The following is a 17555-nucleotide window of genomic DNA, read 5'->3' as shown; positions in this document are numbered from 1 at the left end:
CAATTACATATATATGATTATGAACTATTGTTATTACTCATGAATCAAGAATATGTTTACAAGCTATTTCATGAAACCATGTTTACAAGTTATTTCGTGAAATCATTATTACAAGACAAGTACAAGTTAATTCACGAAAATCATGGGCTTCTTTGCCAACTATATTATGTTAATGTTTTTGGGAGTTGCACAAATTACCGAGAAGGCTCAGATATCCTGAAACTACGTAGCCACCGTAGGACAAGGATCACTCCGCCCAGATAAGACGATACCTTAATTTTACACTGAATGGATCCATCAGGCACGTTACCACCTTATACTCTGGCAAGGTATGAGGGCTCTGCTGGTCCGGCGAGGTACCAGACTCCACGTACCCACGTGGTGATATCACATGTCGGTTTATGAAATGCTCTCCCTACTTATCATGTTTTTTACTTATGTTATATATATATATATATACATATGTAGTCATGCTCATGTTCATGTCCAGGTTTTCAGTTTCAGTTCTTATCATGTTATTCCATGTCCCATGTTGTTTCTTTCGGTTGCTTTACATACCAGTACATTCAATGTGCTGACGTCCCCTTTTATTGCCCGGGGGCCTGTATTTCACGATGCAGGTACTGATATACAGGACGACACATCCGCTCAGTAGGACAACATTCGTATTAGCTTATTGGTGAGCCCCATCTCATTCGGGGTTTAGTCAACTTTTGTTTTATGATTAGCTATGCATCTAAGGTATGCTGGGAGCCTTGTCCCAGTAAGTATGTTTTCCAGTTAGACTCATGATAGAGGTTTCATAGACTAGATAAGTCAGTTATGTCATGTCAGACATTCAGAGTCGTATAGCCATTTTGGCTCATTCATGTTATTTCCGCAATAAGTATTATGACTTACTACATTTTATAAAGGTTCATCATGCATTCACATTATATTTCCGCTCATGTATGCGTCATGATAGTTCAGAAAGCCATGTGATTCGCTCGGTCACATGCAATCAGACACCGAGTGCCGTGTTACGTCCAAGCCATGATTCGGGGCGTGACAACCCACATATCAAATATTAAACTGATAAGAACAGATACTACAATTGATCTTAGCCAAAAGGCCGAGAAAGGTATGCTTATCTTAGCTCACGAACCTCATCTTTTATACTGCGTCTCAACTCTCTACTTTTCATTTTCTATCAATGTGGGATATCGAACCCTTAATGCTACCTACTTTTATATTAGTGTGACAAAGACATTTCACTTGGGGAATTTTTTAACTTTGAGTTATAAACACTAAAGTAGACTATATTATATAAAGCTACCTGTACACAGTTGATTATACAAACAACATAACCTTCAACATGACTTGGCTAGTTCAAAATCAGTTTTGACCATAAAGCATACTATCAATGTTATAGTTTAGTGGTAGCAGTAAAGTTTAAACACAATAAGTGTGAGTTCAATTCACACCGTCTCATTTCTCCTTCCTCCTTCCTGATCCCAATATAGGTTGCTGGTGCTCTTTCTCGTTATTGTTGGATTTTCTAGCATACACACAGAGTAAAGTAACTCGATATGAACAGAGTGAAAGGAAAACCAATAAGTTTTCTTTCACATTCTGGCCATTTGGTTTATTAGTTTGAATATTAACAATTCAAATAACCAGAAGGAGAGGGCCTTCAATGTTTTACTGTTGTGAACTGCCCAAATTATCAATACAGCTAACTCCAAACCTGTCAAATTTATTTGAAGGCCTGCAAAAGTCATACAGTAATAATTTAAATATACGTGTTATGATACAAATGTGCATTTCCTTTCAACTTTTTGCTTGTTGAAGTCGGTTTATAGCTACTTAACTCCCACATTGTAGAGACCAGGAATCAAGCGTTTTGATGATTTTCTATATTTGTACAACTGATCTGCTCCTGTAGAAAACTTCGAGTACGCGAAATGTAACCAATTAACATAAGTTTTATGGAAACATTTCTTGGTTTTAAAGGAATTAACACAACACTAGTACAAATGTGCATTTCCTTTCAAAGTCGGTTTATAACTATTTAACTCCCACATTGTAGAGACCAGGAATCAAGCGTTTTGATGATTTTCTTTATTTGTGCAACTGATCTGCTCCTGTAGAAAACTCCGAGGACGCGAAATGTAACCAATTAACATAAGTTTTATGGAAACATTTCTTGGTTATAAAGAATTAACACTAGTATAACCAGAGTCCAGAACATTATATGTTTGACTGTATGTACTGCCCTTCTGTTATGTTTGCATTAGACAATAACAAGAAGAGAGTTCTCTTAATTTATATACATACCAAAGATTTCCATTTCATAATTTCTATACTATAATTTGCTCAATCTTGTGTAGCCCAGCACAAACAGAAACAATTAGACTTGATTTGGTGGGGTGCGCCAGGCCAAGGTCGTAGTGCAACACCAAGGCGACACACAAAGGCCTTACTACTCTAATGAGCCTTCCCCCTTAAAAAATTGAGTTAATGGTGTGAGCCAATGACCCACGTATTAGATATTAAACTAATAAGAACAAATACTACACTTAATCTTAGCCAAAAGGCCGAGAAAGGTATGCTTTACTTGTTTTGTGGACCTCCTCTCTTATCCTGTCTCTCTAGCTACTCTCTACTTTTCATTTTCCATCAATATGGGACTGAAGAACCCTTAATGCTACCTACTTGTATGTTACCGTGACAGGGACATTTTAGAATAAAGTTTATTTTATTTATGAGCAATTAAGTATACAACATAAACCTCAACATGATTTAGCTAGGTTACCGGCGTTCAAAATTACTTTTGACCTCCAAGCATACTATCAACGTTTATAATATAGTGGTACTAGTGAGTTTCAAACACAAGAGGTTTGAGTTCAATTCTCATTGTTCCCTTTCCTTCTTCCCAGTCAAAGTACCTCCATGCATCAGTTTATTTTTGCACGTGTACCAGAACATGCCTTAAGTAATCTTCAGCATATACGGTTTATTATTCAAGTATGTATAAGGTTATTATTTGGTGCAAAATGTTACAAATAAATAAGATATTAAATGGACTAAACTGCATCATAGTAAACCATCCTCCTTTTAGTTCCATTTTGATTATTCCTGCCTCAAAACTTCTTTGCGTGTTCGCGGTGATTTCCCCAGTTACTTGATTACATAGATATCATGCTTGATTTTAAGTGATTGTGCTTTTCTGCTTTTGGCTTCCATTAACTGCATATGATGTGAATTAGGGAATGGGCAATAATTAATTTTAAAATCAAGTAAATGGTTTATGGGTTTAAAATTATGAAGCAGTGTGAATCTTATCATTGATTCGTGGAAATTTACTTGGCATGGCTATAGTATTTTTCTAATTCACACATCGTAACTAGTGCATTAACATACATTTACTGGACTATACCCAACGAAAGATACACATGTATCCCATTCTCCCCAAAAGTCTTCCGTTTTCAATACATTTTCTCTCCCATTCTCCCCAATCATAACTGCAATTTTCGCCATTTTCTCTGTCCTCAATATTTGCACGATTTGGTTAATCCGCACAAATAGGTAAGTGCTTTTGGGTGGTTTTTTCGTTGATGTATACATGTATTTGTTCATTGTATCTTCTTCAATTTCACTGATTACAAGTCTGCCATGCTTAGGGTTTTTACAAAAAGCTTTAGTTATCGATTTTAATGGCTGAAGGACACATTCCAACCAGGGCTACTCAAGGTGCACACAATTTATTCGATGGTCCATCTTTTGATTTAGGCATTACTCAACAACAAGATGTAATTGCAGGCTCTACTGCAAAAAATGTTGCAGAGACGCGTAGTAAGAATCTTCATGACCCAATAAATATGCAACAAATGGATCAAACTGAAGTTGCAAAATCATCCAAGCGAAAAGATGTTGTACCAGTTATAAAAAGTTCTAAAGTTGCTGTAGAAAAGAGGAGAAAAGTAAGCGACCTTGCTTCGGGTAAAAATATTGTTGAAGAACAACCATCAGTAGCAATGGATGAGGTGGAAGCAACGGAGGAGGAGGTAGTGTATTTGACTTTTGTTCATGAATAATCTATGTTTAGATACATTGTATGAGTTATGATTTGTATGACTGTTTTTTTTGTGTCAATGTATTTTGTATACAACGATCCTTTATATATACATTTATTAGACTATATATAACCTTAGCTATTAATGATAAATGTGTATTTGTTTGTTATTAGATGTATTTTACTGTATTTCTGATTTTTGTTATAATTTATATATGTTATCCTTCTGATGTATTCAAATACATAGCACACTGGATGTATCTTACTGTAATTGTTTTTCTTCAAATAATTGTTTTTGAACATATTATAGGGTTGGTTTACTTATATCCACATGTATTTATATGTGTTATGTGTCAGTAGACATGGTGTATTTGATTGTATTTGATTTTAAATTGTGTAATTGCGTCCGTGTATTTTTTGGCTAGTTCATGTATTTGATTATGTGTTGTTTGAGGTGGGAGTACTTACATATGTTTTTTGGCTGTATTTTAGTGTTAACATGATTTTTGTAGAATTGAATGCAAAATACTATATTCTATGTTAAAAATCATCCTAAGAACCATCCACACATGTGTTAGTGTAAGAACAGTGAAGTATTTAATCAATTGAAGGATAAACTAACTGACCGACAATTAAAATTGTTTGCTAAAATTAATCTTTGGCAAATTCCCCCGAATGCAACACTTTGAGGTACAAGCACAAATGTTTAGGTGCTTCATGGTTAGAAAGCTAGAGGACTATACTTCTAATGCGTTTATGATGGATATAAATGGTACTGTCTTGCGCTTTACTATTAGAGAGCTTGCCATCATGACCGGGTTAATACACTCTTCAAGAAAATCATAGATAGGAAATTATTTTGTTGCTAGTAGTTTTGAATTAATACACTCGGCAATGTTTGATGTCATTGTCCATCCTCAGTTAACGGGTGCATACAACCTACCCCACGTTTGCATTCCAGCTAATTTCAAATGTTCTCTAACCCGAATATCGACCTTCTCCATTAGCTTATCAAATTCATCCCGTGTGTATGCTTTTGCCATTGCATAGAACACAGGACTTCATGACTCTTCTTGTATTTTTTTGACACGTTACCCCATAAATGCCATGTGCACGCAAAATGTGGAATTGTAGAACACACTCTAGATACAGCCTTTATTATGCTCTCATGTCTATCGGATACAACAAACATGTTCTCCCTAACACCCATAAGCTTCCCTGAACTGCTCAAAGGACCACATCCAAGACTTACCATTCTCCAAATCAATCACACCGTACGCAAGAAGTAGTATATTACTGCATATATAGTTGCATTAGAAAAATAAAACATCATCTTGAATATATTTCATTTGACTATAATGAAGGATGTATTTAAAGTGTATCCATGATTTTGTCAAAACCACTATATATATGTCTTTTCACTTACCTGCACCATCTAACGTACTGGCTGAAACGAATGTCCCATTATATGTTATTTTTAGGTGCCTACTATCTACTACCATGATGGGTCTACAACACTTGAAACCTTTTATAAATGCATAGAGTGCTACAAACATATACAAGAACTTGTTTTCATGCGATTTACGTATTCTAATGTGTGATCCAGGGTACGTTTTATCCAAGATGTACAAGTATCCCAACAATTTCTTGTACGAATCTGCTAGTTCCCTCTCAACTCCTTCATAGCCTTTTATGTAGCCCAACAGGCCAGCATGTAAGACACATCAACGCCAAATTCATTTTTGACATCATTTACTATATCCATAGGGGTGTATTTCCTCTTACGATTGACTATTTTGAGTTTAACAACACCACCTATCACTAGAGGATTTCCCGACCTCAAAAAATGGCTATTACAGACCTCATGAGGTCGGTTTTCTCAAAAAACCGACCTCAAGCTTAGGTCGGCAAACAGTGGGTCGGAAATTTTACCGACCTCATGAGGTCGCAAAAAACCGACCTCATGAGGTCGGTAAAATTTTTAAGCTAGATAAAAGTTTTTTAATTTACCGACCTCATGAGGTCGGTATAGTAATATATATATATATTTTTTACAAAATCATTACCGACCTCACAGGGTCGGTATATTGACTTATTTTTAAACTTTTTGACCTCACGAGGTCGGTAATTTATATGAATATATAATATTGTTTTAGATTACCGACCACGTGAGGTCGGTATATTACAATTTCTGAATTTTTTTACAGAAACCCGACCTCATGAGGTCGGTAATTTGCAATTTTTTGGAATATTTTGCAGAAAACCGACCTCATGAGGTTGGTAATTTTCAGTTTCTAGGAATATTTTGCAGGAGACCGAATTCATGAGGTCGGTAATTTACAATTTCTGGAAATATTTTGCAGGAGACCGACCTCATGAGGTCGGTATTCTGCAAAAAAATTGGTAGGATCTAGCTGCTTTTGCAACTGCCCACCTGTCAAGATGAAAATAATTTTATACTCAACTAAAACCAACTCAAATAACTGCCAACAATTCACCAAACTAATACAAATACATAAAATATTAAACAACTTCAACAATTAAAAAAGGAAGTGTTACACGATTTAGTCTACTTTTCTTTCAAACTTTTCCAAACTCTATGTCATTAATCCACATATGATAGAACCAAAAGAAAACATTTCAATTAATAGAAGGTTAAATAGCTTCTAATTCATTTCCAGGAACCAGCTAGACAAAGATACAGTAATTTGTGTGGGAAAATATATCAAACAAACCAACAACAATAAGCAAAAGGACTAGACAAGTATTAACTAAAGGTCTCTTCTGTTAGTCCTCACAAATCACTCACAACAACAACAACAACAACCAAAAAAAAAAAAAAAGATAATCAAGCTCCGCCTCAATTCCAAACTAGTTGGGGTCAGTAACAGGTGAAACATTAGAACTCTTTGCGGGTCACCCATCCTAGTACTATTCTCGCCCACACACATTTAAAGTCCTAACAGGATTCGGTGCATAAGTGTTGGTATGATTCCATCCCTCAAAAAGATTAATTTTTACACCGACTATCAATCGAAGACAACCTCAACTCAAGTAGTTCTTTCATCTTAGCACCTTATCTCGTACGAAGCAGCTTTAGTGATTTAACGAACCCACTCAACTGTGTTGTAGCCACTCTTCTCCCACACCTGCACAAAATTGACTTACATGAAGCAGATATCATACCAAAGGAGACCACTATTTAATTGTAAGTTTGGCAAACATACCTTAAGAAACCGAACACGCAAACCAGATGCTGTAGACATGAGAACCTGCAAAGCACAAAAAATTTGTCACGAACTCTAGCGCCAATAGAATAAACCATTGCAAAACAAGGAAAGAACGCCATTGTCGAAATTAATTTACCCCACCCCACAAAAAGCCCTCCAAAAGATCCATACAAGGGATAAAGAAAATCGTCAACTTAAGCGAACACAATTATCAGGTCTCTTAGGAGGGAAAATATTTACCTGAAATTCCATCTGAATTGGCGGCCGAGTCAAGGACTTCTTCTCTGTGATTGTCAAAATTAACTCAACCTCAGCACTCAATGTTGACTCAGTTTGTCCCGGAAATTTTCTTATCCTGCACCAAGTTGTCCATATTGAAGATCTGTTTTTGAAGAAGCTAGCTTTAATGCAAAAGAATGTACATTACATGATTAAGTAAATGAATACTCACTTCCAGACCAAACAGTCAATGGCTGAATTGTACTTTGCTTTCCCTGATGTCACCTGGAAGTTCATTTTTCGAGTTTTCTTTGGCACTGGAATTTTAATAACTACTCCAAGAGCAAACATTTTTGCACCAAACAAACTCTTAACCTGAAAACAGTCAAAGTTAGCAACAGTAAATCATATAAACACAGATTGATGTTTCAAATCAAAATTCATTCCATATCAAACCTTAATATTCACTTCCGTACGTGTACGGCCTAATTCTTTGATAGTTGGTAATACACGGAAAGGAAGATTTACTCCTTTAGTAATGTGGTACCTGAAGAGAACCACAGGTCAAATTTACACATTGGTGGAAAGTAACATGATCGAGCTCAATAGTTTTACCACTGCACCAGGCAGCAGAGAAACATACTACGTTAAGAATAAAAAATAATTAACTATAGATGCAGCTGCTGAAACTGATAGGACCAAACTGATACTCCCTCCATTTCAATTTGTTCGTCTTACTTTCCTTTTTAATCCGTTTAAAAAAGAATGCCTCTTTCCTCTTTTGGCAACTCTTTATTTTCAACATTCCACATAGCATGTTTAAGACTACAAGATTAAAAGCATTTTGGCACATTCTACATATCTTTAGTTTAGGACCAGAAGATTCAAAAGTATTCTTTACTTTCTTAAACTCCGTGCCAACTGCCAAGTCAAGCAGACAAACAAATTGAAACGGAGGGAATAGATAATCACATGTTTGAGAACAGTTAGCATTGAAAATCTGCAGATAAGGAGAACCAACTGAAAGAAGCAGAATGCAATGATTATTATCTTTACTCTTTAAGGTAAATAAATTGAGGAGATGGATGACCAGTAAAGATAATGCTAATTTTTTCCTTTTTGAGGAGATTAAATTTGGCCTTTGAAAGAACTAAGGGCATGTTTGGTATGGAAAATGTTTTCCAATTTTCCATGTTTGGTTGGTGAAGATGTTTTGGAAAACACTTTCTTTAGAAAACAAGTTCCTTAAAAATGAGGAAAATAACTTCCCTAATGGCAGTCGGGAAAGCAAGACCCTCCCTACGCCAACCGACCGCACCAGTGACTTGCAATGTTGCATTTGGAACTGGCTTATCCACATGCTGCAGGATTTTTTTGCATTGTGAAGAAAAAAAAACAAATCAATGCTATACTCAAAATTCATTTTTATTATGTCACTGCATGATATCCCTCATGAATGATTTTATTAAGTAAATCAAATAGGAAGCTTATCAAAAAAAAAAAAAGTAAATCAAAAAGATAGATAATTTTAAATCTATTGTTCAAATGTTTTTTGTCATACTACGAAGGAACTGGCTTATCCACATGCTGCAGGATTTTTTTGCATTGTGAAGTAAAAAAACAAAGCAATGCTATACTCAAAATTCATTTTTATTATGTCACAGCGTGATATCCCTCATGAATGATTTTATTAAGTAAATCAAAGAGGAAGCTTATAAAAAAAATAAGTAAATCAAAAAGATAGATAATTTTAAATCTATCGTTCAAATGTTTTTTTGTCATACTACGAAAGCAAGCACGGATAAAATAACTAACCTTGGATGAAAAGGATGACCTAACACCTTCCTGAGTAACGTAGAGTTTCAAGATTTCAAGTGAAAGATTTTGAGGGTAACCAAAATCCATAATTTTTGCAGTGTTAGACAAATAAAGGAAATAATGATTACACTTTTAGACATAAAAACATGAAGCCAATACACATTGCACTCTGTCGGTTCTAAGAAGAAATTATTAACCTTGGAAGATATGTGTACTTAACTTTTCCATAAACGGACTCGAAAGGCAACAAAGAATTGCCAATAGATGTCGTAAAATTTTTATGAACTGAAATGTTGGTAAACGGACACACTATAGGAACAGATTCTCAATTGACTTTGTGCACCCCAGCTTATAGTACTAATTAGGACTAAGAGATGCAAGACTAGCTATCAAATAAGCAGAATGTTGAACATTTTTGGGCTGACGAGGTAGACAAATCACCAGCCGCAAGTCAAATCTTGCATAGAATGAAGTTGAAGAGAAATCCACTTTAGGATATCCTAATGAAATGTTTAGATATCACCAACTAGTGGACTTGATATCAGTAGAGGGTATGTCAAAGAGGATCCGTATCAATATTGTTCAGCAACTCTACATAATGTTTCATATAATTTCTCCAATCAGTTAACAAGTAGAAAACATATACTACTTGTTTTTTTTACTAAATCAATAAGCAAGAAGACATTCACTGTTGGTATATTATAGCAGTTCATTACCTGAGATCCATCCTAGAACTGGCCCCAATAAACACTTCCAAAACCACCTTCTTCAATCCTGTTATCATAATTAAAATTATTTGTAGCAAAGTGCATCTCCTTCAGAGAAAAAACCCTCCATGTTGGCTCCTTCTTCGCTTGCCCTTTTCTGTATTATTTCAAATCAAAAATCAATAACAACTAGTCCCAACCAAGTTCGAGTTCGGCTATATGAATCTCCATTTCTTCATTTAAAGTTCATTTCAAATGCAAAATCAAAAATCAATTCAGTGTAAAGGGGAAAAGAGAAAGAGGTTCCTGCGCTTCAATAAGCAGTATTTCCCAAATCAACACAACAAGAAGGCTACACAACAAGAAATTATTCAAATAAAACTAGAGGCTTTCAGTTCAATATATCATTCCAACAAATGCAACAGTGTCTAGAGCAGTCTAGTACAAAACTTGTAAAAACAACTTAACATAAAGCTTAATTAGAACAATACAGTGATAAAGGTAATAGCTTTGAAGGAATTTAGTAAACATACTGTTCTGAACCCTTGACGCAACAAAATATGGAGGAAAAAGCCATAGCTTTGGATTTTGAAACACCTAAACTCAACTTCCCCTTTCTTAACACAACTATATATCAAATTAACAAATGTCAAATACAAAAAATAAGCGTGTCAATCAAGAATCAATCTTTAGAACCCCATAGCACAAAAGAAGTAAACAGAGATAAGGCTAAAATTCATAATTGATCACTGAGTAATTATCTTGTAATTAGTTTCCTGAATATTTTAATTTTCAGATATACTTCAACAGAATTTGTGAAGAATGGAAGATATTACACCACAAAATAAATAAATTATCTGCACCTTCAAGCTTGGATAAGTTCCCTATATTCCTTTACATTATCTCCATTTTCCCAACCAAAATTTTCCAAAAGTTCACTCTATCTTAATCTGTCTTCCAAGTCCTACTACTCCTTAGTTCCTACTATATATCTATTCCTAGAAAACACTGCAATGATAACATGTGAAACGACTCTAATCTAACTCATAAAAAAGGTACTAAAACTGCTCAAACTACTAATGTTCAAAGTGATATATAATTGACATAAAGAAATACTTGTAATTATTAATTTGACTCAAAGGTACTATTAATTTTTTTGACGGTATCTCTGTTCTGACATTTTATCAAACACCACATAGGCTTCTTTAAGTCGCCCTCTGGAAGAAAACACTACAGGTGATCTAGTATAAGCAAATAAATCAAAATTGGACCAAATCAAAAACAGTATATATTGAAACAAATGAATCAGACTAAAGCTAGCCTCCAAACATAAACAAAATAAGCAAAAGTACCCTATTTTGACTCTCGTATTCTGAACGACTTCACACAAATTAGGTGTTTAGTCACTAGCTCCCATTTGTATTTTGATAATAAATCTTATGAGGTACAAGCTATATATATCTAAACCAAGAAAACAAAGAAAGCATACCTCAAATGGTTGGCCATGGACGGCGACAACAACGACGGTACTGGGTAGGGACGGCGGCGACGGTGACCAGCAGGAATGATGGTGACGACGTTATTAGGGTTAAGAGAGAAAGGGGGGAGAGAAATGGTGAAAGGAAAACATAGAATAATGGGAAAAACAAGGGTTTGGGTCTGATTTTAATTTTATTTGACTAGTTACACCGACCTCGTGAGGTCAGTATATTTAATTATTTTATTTTTAACTTAAAATAATACCGACCTCATGAGGTTAGTTTATTAAAAATAATTTATAATATTTTTAGTTAAATAACCCGACCTCATGATGTCGGTAATTTTAATTGTTTTATTTTAAATTTAAAATAATACCGACTTCACGAGGTCGGTTTATTAAAAATAATTTATAATACTTAGTATCAAATAAATTTCCAACCTAATGAGGTCGGTTTATTTTTAAAAAAATTGAAAAATAAATATTACTACTTTACCGACCTCATGAGGTCGGTTTTTTGAGGTCGGGAAATCCTGTTTTTTTTAGTAGTGTATCAACCAACTAGTTGCATGACGTTGCAAATACACTTTATCCTTCAACAGACATGTTTGAAAAATTTAGAGTGAGAGAGTTCCGCGACAAGCATACATGTCCATTGAAGGATAAAGTGTATTTTCAACGTCATACAACTAATTGGTTGATAGGTGGTGTTGTTAAACTCAAAATAGTCAATCATAAAAGGAAATACACCTCTAATGATGTGGTAAATGATGTCAAAAATGAATTTGGCGTTGATGTGTCTTTGGCCTGGCGGGCTAAAGAAATGAATATGAAGGAGTTGAGTGGGGAACCATCAGATTCTTACAAGAAATTAGCGGGATACTTGTACATCTTGGATGAAACGTACCTTGGATCACATATTAGAATGTGTAAATTGCATGAAAACGAGTTCTTGTATATGTTTGTAGCACTTTATGCATTTATAAAAGGTTTCGAGTGTTGTAGACCCATTGTGGTAGTAGATGGTATCCACCTAAAAATAACATATAATGGGATATTCATTTCAGCCAGCCCGTTAGATGGTACATGTAAGTGAAATACATATATATAGTTGTTTTGACAAAATCATGGATATACTGTAAATACACCCTTCATTATAGTCAAACGAAATATATTCGAGATGATGTTTTATTTTTCTAATGCAATTGTATATGCAGGTAATATACTACCCCTAGCGTATGGTGTGATTTATTCGGAGAATGATAAGTTTTGGATGTGGTTTTTGAGCAGTTTAGGAAAGCTTATGGAGTTAGGGAGAACATGTGTGTTGTATCCGATAGACATGAGAGCATAATCAAGGAGTGTATCCCACTGTTCCACATTTTGTGTGCATATGGCATCTATGGGGTAACGTGTCAAAGAAATACAAGAAGAGTCATGAAGTCTTGAGTCCCGTGTTCTAAGCAATGGAAAAAGCATACACACATGATGAATTTGATAAGCTAATGGAGAAGGTCGATATTCGGGTTAAAGAATATTTGGAATTAGTTGGAAGGGAAAAGGTGGGCTAGGCTGTATGCACCCGTTAATCGAGGATGGACAATGATATGAAACATTGCCGAGTGTGTTAAATCAAAACTACTAACAGCAAGAGAATTGCCTATCTATGATTTTCGTAAAGAGTGTATTAACCCGATCATGATGGCAAACTCTCCAATGGTAAAAGCGCAATGCAGAACCATTTATATCCATCATAAATGCATCAGGAGTATTGTCCTCTAGCTCTCTAACCATGAAGCACCTAAACATCTGTGCTTATACCTCAAAGTGTTGCATTTGGAGGAATTTGCCAAAGATAGTTTTGTCAAACAATTTTAACTGTCGATTAGTTAGTTTGTCCTTCAGTTGATTGAATACTTTACTGTTTGTGTACCGACACACGTGTGGAAGGTTCTTAGGATGATTTTTAACACAGAATATAGTATTTTGCATACAATTCCACGAAAATCATATTAACACTAAAATACAGCAAAAAAAAACATATGTAAGTAGTCCCCCCTTCAAACAAAACATATATTCAAATACATGAACTTGTCAAAAAATACAGTGACACAATTACACAGTTAAAATCAAATACAGTCAAATACATCATGTCTACTAAAAAATAACATAGATAAATACATGTGGATATAAGTAAACCAACCCTATAATATGTTCAAACAAAATTATCTTTCGCTGGATATAGTCCAATAACGGTATGTTATTGCACTAGTTACGATGTGTAAAGTAGAAAAATATTATAGCTACGAAAAATAAATAAAATAAAGAGCGGTTATTATCCATAAAGATCTCTTAGAGGTGTCACACCCTTTTTTCACCTCCGTGATAAATACATGTTTTTTATTAAAAGGGATTTTCTAATTGAAGTGACGGTTTTGAGTAGGGATTAATTATTTTAAGAGTCGCCACTTGGAATTGACGGTGCTCCAAGTCACCTTATAAATCCTTAATCAAAAGGAAATGACTCTTTTATTATTGGTCCGCAGAACAAAGGACCGGGTATGGAATTCTCTTGACCGGGGAGAAGGTGTTAGGCATTCCACGATCGTTTTATTGACTTATATTTAGCTCAATCTAGTTTTTTTTTTTTTGATAAATTGTGTTACAAGCCCTGATCTGCTCGTGCTTTTTATTGTTGAACTTTTATTAGTCTTAACCCAGATGCGTAACCGCATTTTGGATCTTGGCATAAACCGGCTTAGAAGCGCAATCACTTTCTTCACTCGTATGTATCACACCCAATTGGTATCTGTCTCTACGTCTTGATTTGGATTAAAGAAATTTAATTATTAGAACAATTTTTTCAAGATGCGTAACCGCATCGTTGAGTTTCTTTTAAACGTCTCGAAATAAGATGCGTAACCGCATTTTGACCGAAAAGAAATTAATTATTAAAAAAATGAATTGGCTAAGGCGCGTAACCGCATCCTTGAGTTGTTTAAGCATCTCAAAATAAGATGTGTAACTGCATTATTAATCAAGACAAACATTTTAAAACGTTCCTAAAGCTTGTCTAACGTTAAAAGCCATTATTTGTCTCTAAAATCCGAGACTTATTATTTGATTAATTTTTCACTCTTTTAATAACGGGTTTTGATTATATTCACCACCCATCATTCTCCCTTATAATTGTTTTTTCCACTCTTTTCTTTTATCATTGACAACGAGGTTTGAAATAATTCGCATCTCGTCTCCCTCAACTCAGACTAGGCCCATACTATTTATCGGAACAATTCAAATAATTCTCGTACGGCTCAATACCGCATGCTCAGCTAACAGAAACAAAAGCTCAAATAGAAACATTACTGTATACTAGATCTGTCCTAACTTTATTGGAGTATAAAGGTTCAAACTTCATATAAAAAATAAGTACTTATTATTCTCCTGAACATCTGCCTAAAATTAAAAACTTAAACTTTACTTTAGCATGAATACATAACTGAAACCTAAGGTAATCCATATTAAATCAACTAAAGCCATTTCATTTACGCTCAAAGAGTAACATAGACTAAAAATAACAAAAAAAAAAATAAAAAAAAATGCATTCAAGAAAAGTGGATTAAGCCATGAAATAAAAGCATTGATTTACAGAAAGCTAATACCCATCAGGTCAAACATTACAATTTCAATTACAGACCCATGACCAACTCACACTCTCCTAGAGATGATTAATTCAATTCTGCATGCAAACATGTAAAATCCAACTCAACCCATTATAAGTTCCCTCAATCAAACAAAATCAACTTTAGACCAATTTACGTAACAATTCTTTGACCTTAATTTTTCTCATCATTTGAGTGCATTAACTTAGACATGATAAGATAACTATCAACATGCAGCTAGTCATTTTCAAATGTAAAATAGTACATTTTAAGCAGTACTCACACTAAGATGAATGGAACAATAAATACGGACAAACATCATTATCAGAATGAAATAGGGAATTCAAAGAGTGAACCTCGAACAGAGCCGAAATATTCTTGTGAACCTCAGACCAGAACAAAAATGGACCTAGCCTCGGACCTCAACAAACCTCACTCCAACCCGGCCGAACAACCGGAAAGACGACGGTTTTCAAAGCTGGAATTTATGGTGTTTTAATGGTATGTTTCATGTGTTTCATGGGGTGTAAAGATGAGTTTCATGGGGTCTATGATGGTGTTTTTGGGAGCTTTTAATAGCGTACAAACAATGGAGAAAAGGAGCAGTGAAAGTGACGCTCACATGGCTGTTTTAGGCTGATTTTTGTTGAAGTTTAAAGGGTAAGCTTATGGGTTTTTATTTGATGAAAAATAGGTGAGATTAATGGTGTTTGGATGGTGGTTAACGGGTGGTTTTGTTTTTTGTGTTTTTGGTGAATTTTCTGTGAAGAACGTGAGGGGTAAAACAACTTTGGAGAGGATCTTTTCTTGAGTGGAATTGCGGCTGCTGAGTATGATGTAGGTCTAGGTATTGATTTCTACATTTAGCATTTTATACAGCGTGTAAGTTTAGGGTTTTGAGTGTGTTTTTCTTCGTCATATTTTTCCAAAATATTCATGTGGATAAAAATATCTTGGGAAGGAAGAATAAAATATTCTCTTCGCAAATGAAATATACTTTTTGTATGGACATGGTGGAATTTTGCCAAGTGACGGACTATCATTAGTTCGATCTTTTGTATTTTCTTTCTTTATAAATAAGAACAAAACTTATATTATGAAAATGAGACTATTTTTGTGGTTTTTAAATTCTCTAATAAAAACCTATAAAAAATGAACTAAAAAGGTCAAAAGTCAAGATTAAATCTAGAAAATATTTAAATGTTAATAATAGTAACAGAAACACATATATAACAAAAAATTAGGTGTTTACCGGAGGTAGCTATGCCAAGTAAATTTTCATTAATTAATGATAAGATTCACGCTAATACATAATTTTAAACCCACAAGCCATTTACTTGATTTTTAAATTAATTGTTGCCCATTCCCTAATTCACATCATATGCAGTTAATGAAAGCAAAAAGCAGAAAAAGCACAATCACTTAAAACCAAGCATGATATCCATGTAATCAAGTAACTGGGAAAATCAACACGAATACACAAAGAAGTTTTGAGGTAGAAATAATCAGAATGGAAATAATCAGGAGGAAATGGACCTCAATAATAGCAAATCCTTCCCGTAAGATTGATTCAGAGAAACCCAGATAAATCTTTGAACATCGAGCAAACCGTGTATGTCGAAGAAAGCGGTTATGCTTCTAAGTCGGTGTATGTCGAGATCCAGAATGCGATTAGCATTTGGGTAAAGACTAATAAAAATTCAACAATAAAAAGCACAAGCGAATCAAGGCTTGTAACACAATTTATCCAAAAATAGTTTAAGCTTAATATAAATTGATAAATTCGACCGTGCTAGAACCACAGGACTTGGGAATGCCTAGTAGCTTCTCCCCGGTCAACATAATCCTTACCCGTTCTTTTATTTTCGCAGACCAATAATAAAAGAGTTATTTCCTCCTGATTATGAATTAATAAGGCGACATGGAACACCAAAACTCAATTCCAAGTGGTGCCACTATTAAATAAAATAATTTCTTTTCAAAACTGTCGGACCTCAATAATAGCAAATCCTTTCCGTAAGATTGATTCCGAGAAACCCGGATAAATCTTTGAGTATCGAACAAACCGTGTATATTGAAGAAAGCGCTTACGCTTCTAAGTCAGTGTATGTCAAGATCCAGAATGCGGTTACGCATCTTGGTTAAGACTAATAAAAATTCAACAATAAAAAGCATGAGTGAATCAAGGCTTGTAACACAACAACAACATACCCAGTGAAATCCCACAATGTTGGGTTTGGAAGGCTTGTAACACAATTTATCCAAAAACAATTTAAGCTAAGTAAGAAAATTGATAAAAGCGACCGTAATAGAACCACGAGACTTGGGAATGCCTGTTACCTTCTCCCGGTCAACAAAATTCCTTACTCGTTCTTTTGTTTTCGCAGA

General features: G+C 34.6%; 1 protein-coding gene and 2 pseudogenes across 2 annotated transcripts; all 3 read right to left on the bottom strand.

Annotated features, from left to right (window-relative positions):
- Positions 1-1018: 1018 nt before the first annotated feature.
- Positions 1019-1124, bottom strand: LOC132618402 (U2 spliceosomal RNA; annotated as a pseudogene).
- A 1279-nt stretch (positions 1125-2403) lies between these two features.
- Positions 2404-2589, bottom strand: LOC132618381 (U2 spliceosomal RNA; annotated as a pseudogene).
- Positions 2590-6524: 3935 nt separating this feature from the next.
- On the bottom strand, positions 6525-15992 carry LOC132630694 (AP-2 complex subunit mu-like). Of its 2 annotated transcripts, XM_060346254.1 has the most exons (7): positions 15524-15992; positions 10038-10185; positions 7960-8050; positions 7736-7878; positions 7525-7639; positions 7282-7326; positions 6525-7203 (listed from the first exon to the last, which is right to left on the bottom strand). In XM_060346254.1, exons 2-7 carry the CDS (start codon positions 10103-10105, stop codon positions 7159-7161), a joined length of 507 nt encoding a protein of 168 aa, XP_060202237.1. In that variant the 5' UTR covers positions 10106-10185; positions 15524-15992; the 3' UTR covers positions 6525-7158. The 2 variants fall into 2 exon arrangements, with proteins under 2 accessions (XP_060202237.1, XP_060202245.1); XM_060346262.1 differs by lacking the exon at positions 10038-10185.
- Between the last annotated feature and the right edge of the window lie 1563 nt (positions 15993-17555).

This window comes from Lycium barbarum, chromosome 1 (genome assembly GCF_019175385.1).
Source record: "Lycium barbarum isolate Lr01 chromosome 1, ASM1917538v2, whole genome shotgun sequence".
NCBI lineage: Eukaryota > Viridiplantae > Streptophyta > Magnoliopsida > Solanales > Solanaceae > Lycium > Lycium barbarum.
Note: the sequence above shows the minus strand (reverse complement) of the source record. Positions and strands in the feature narration are given on the sequence as shown.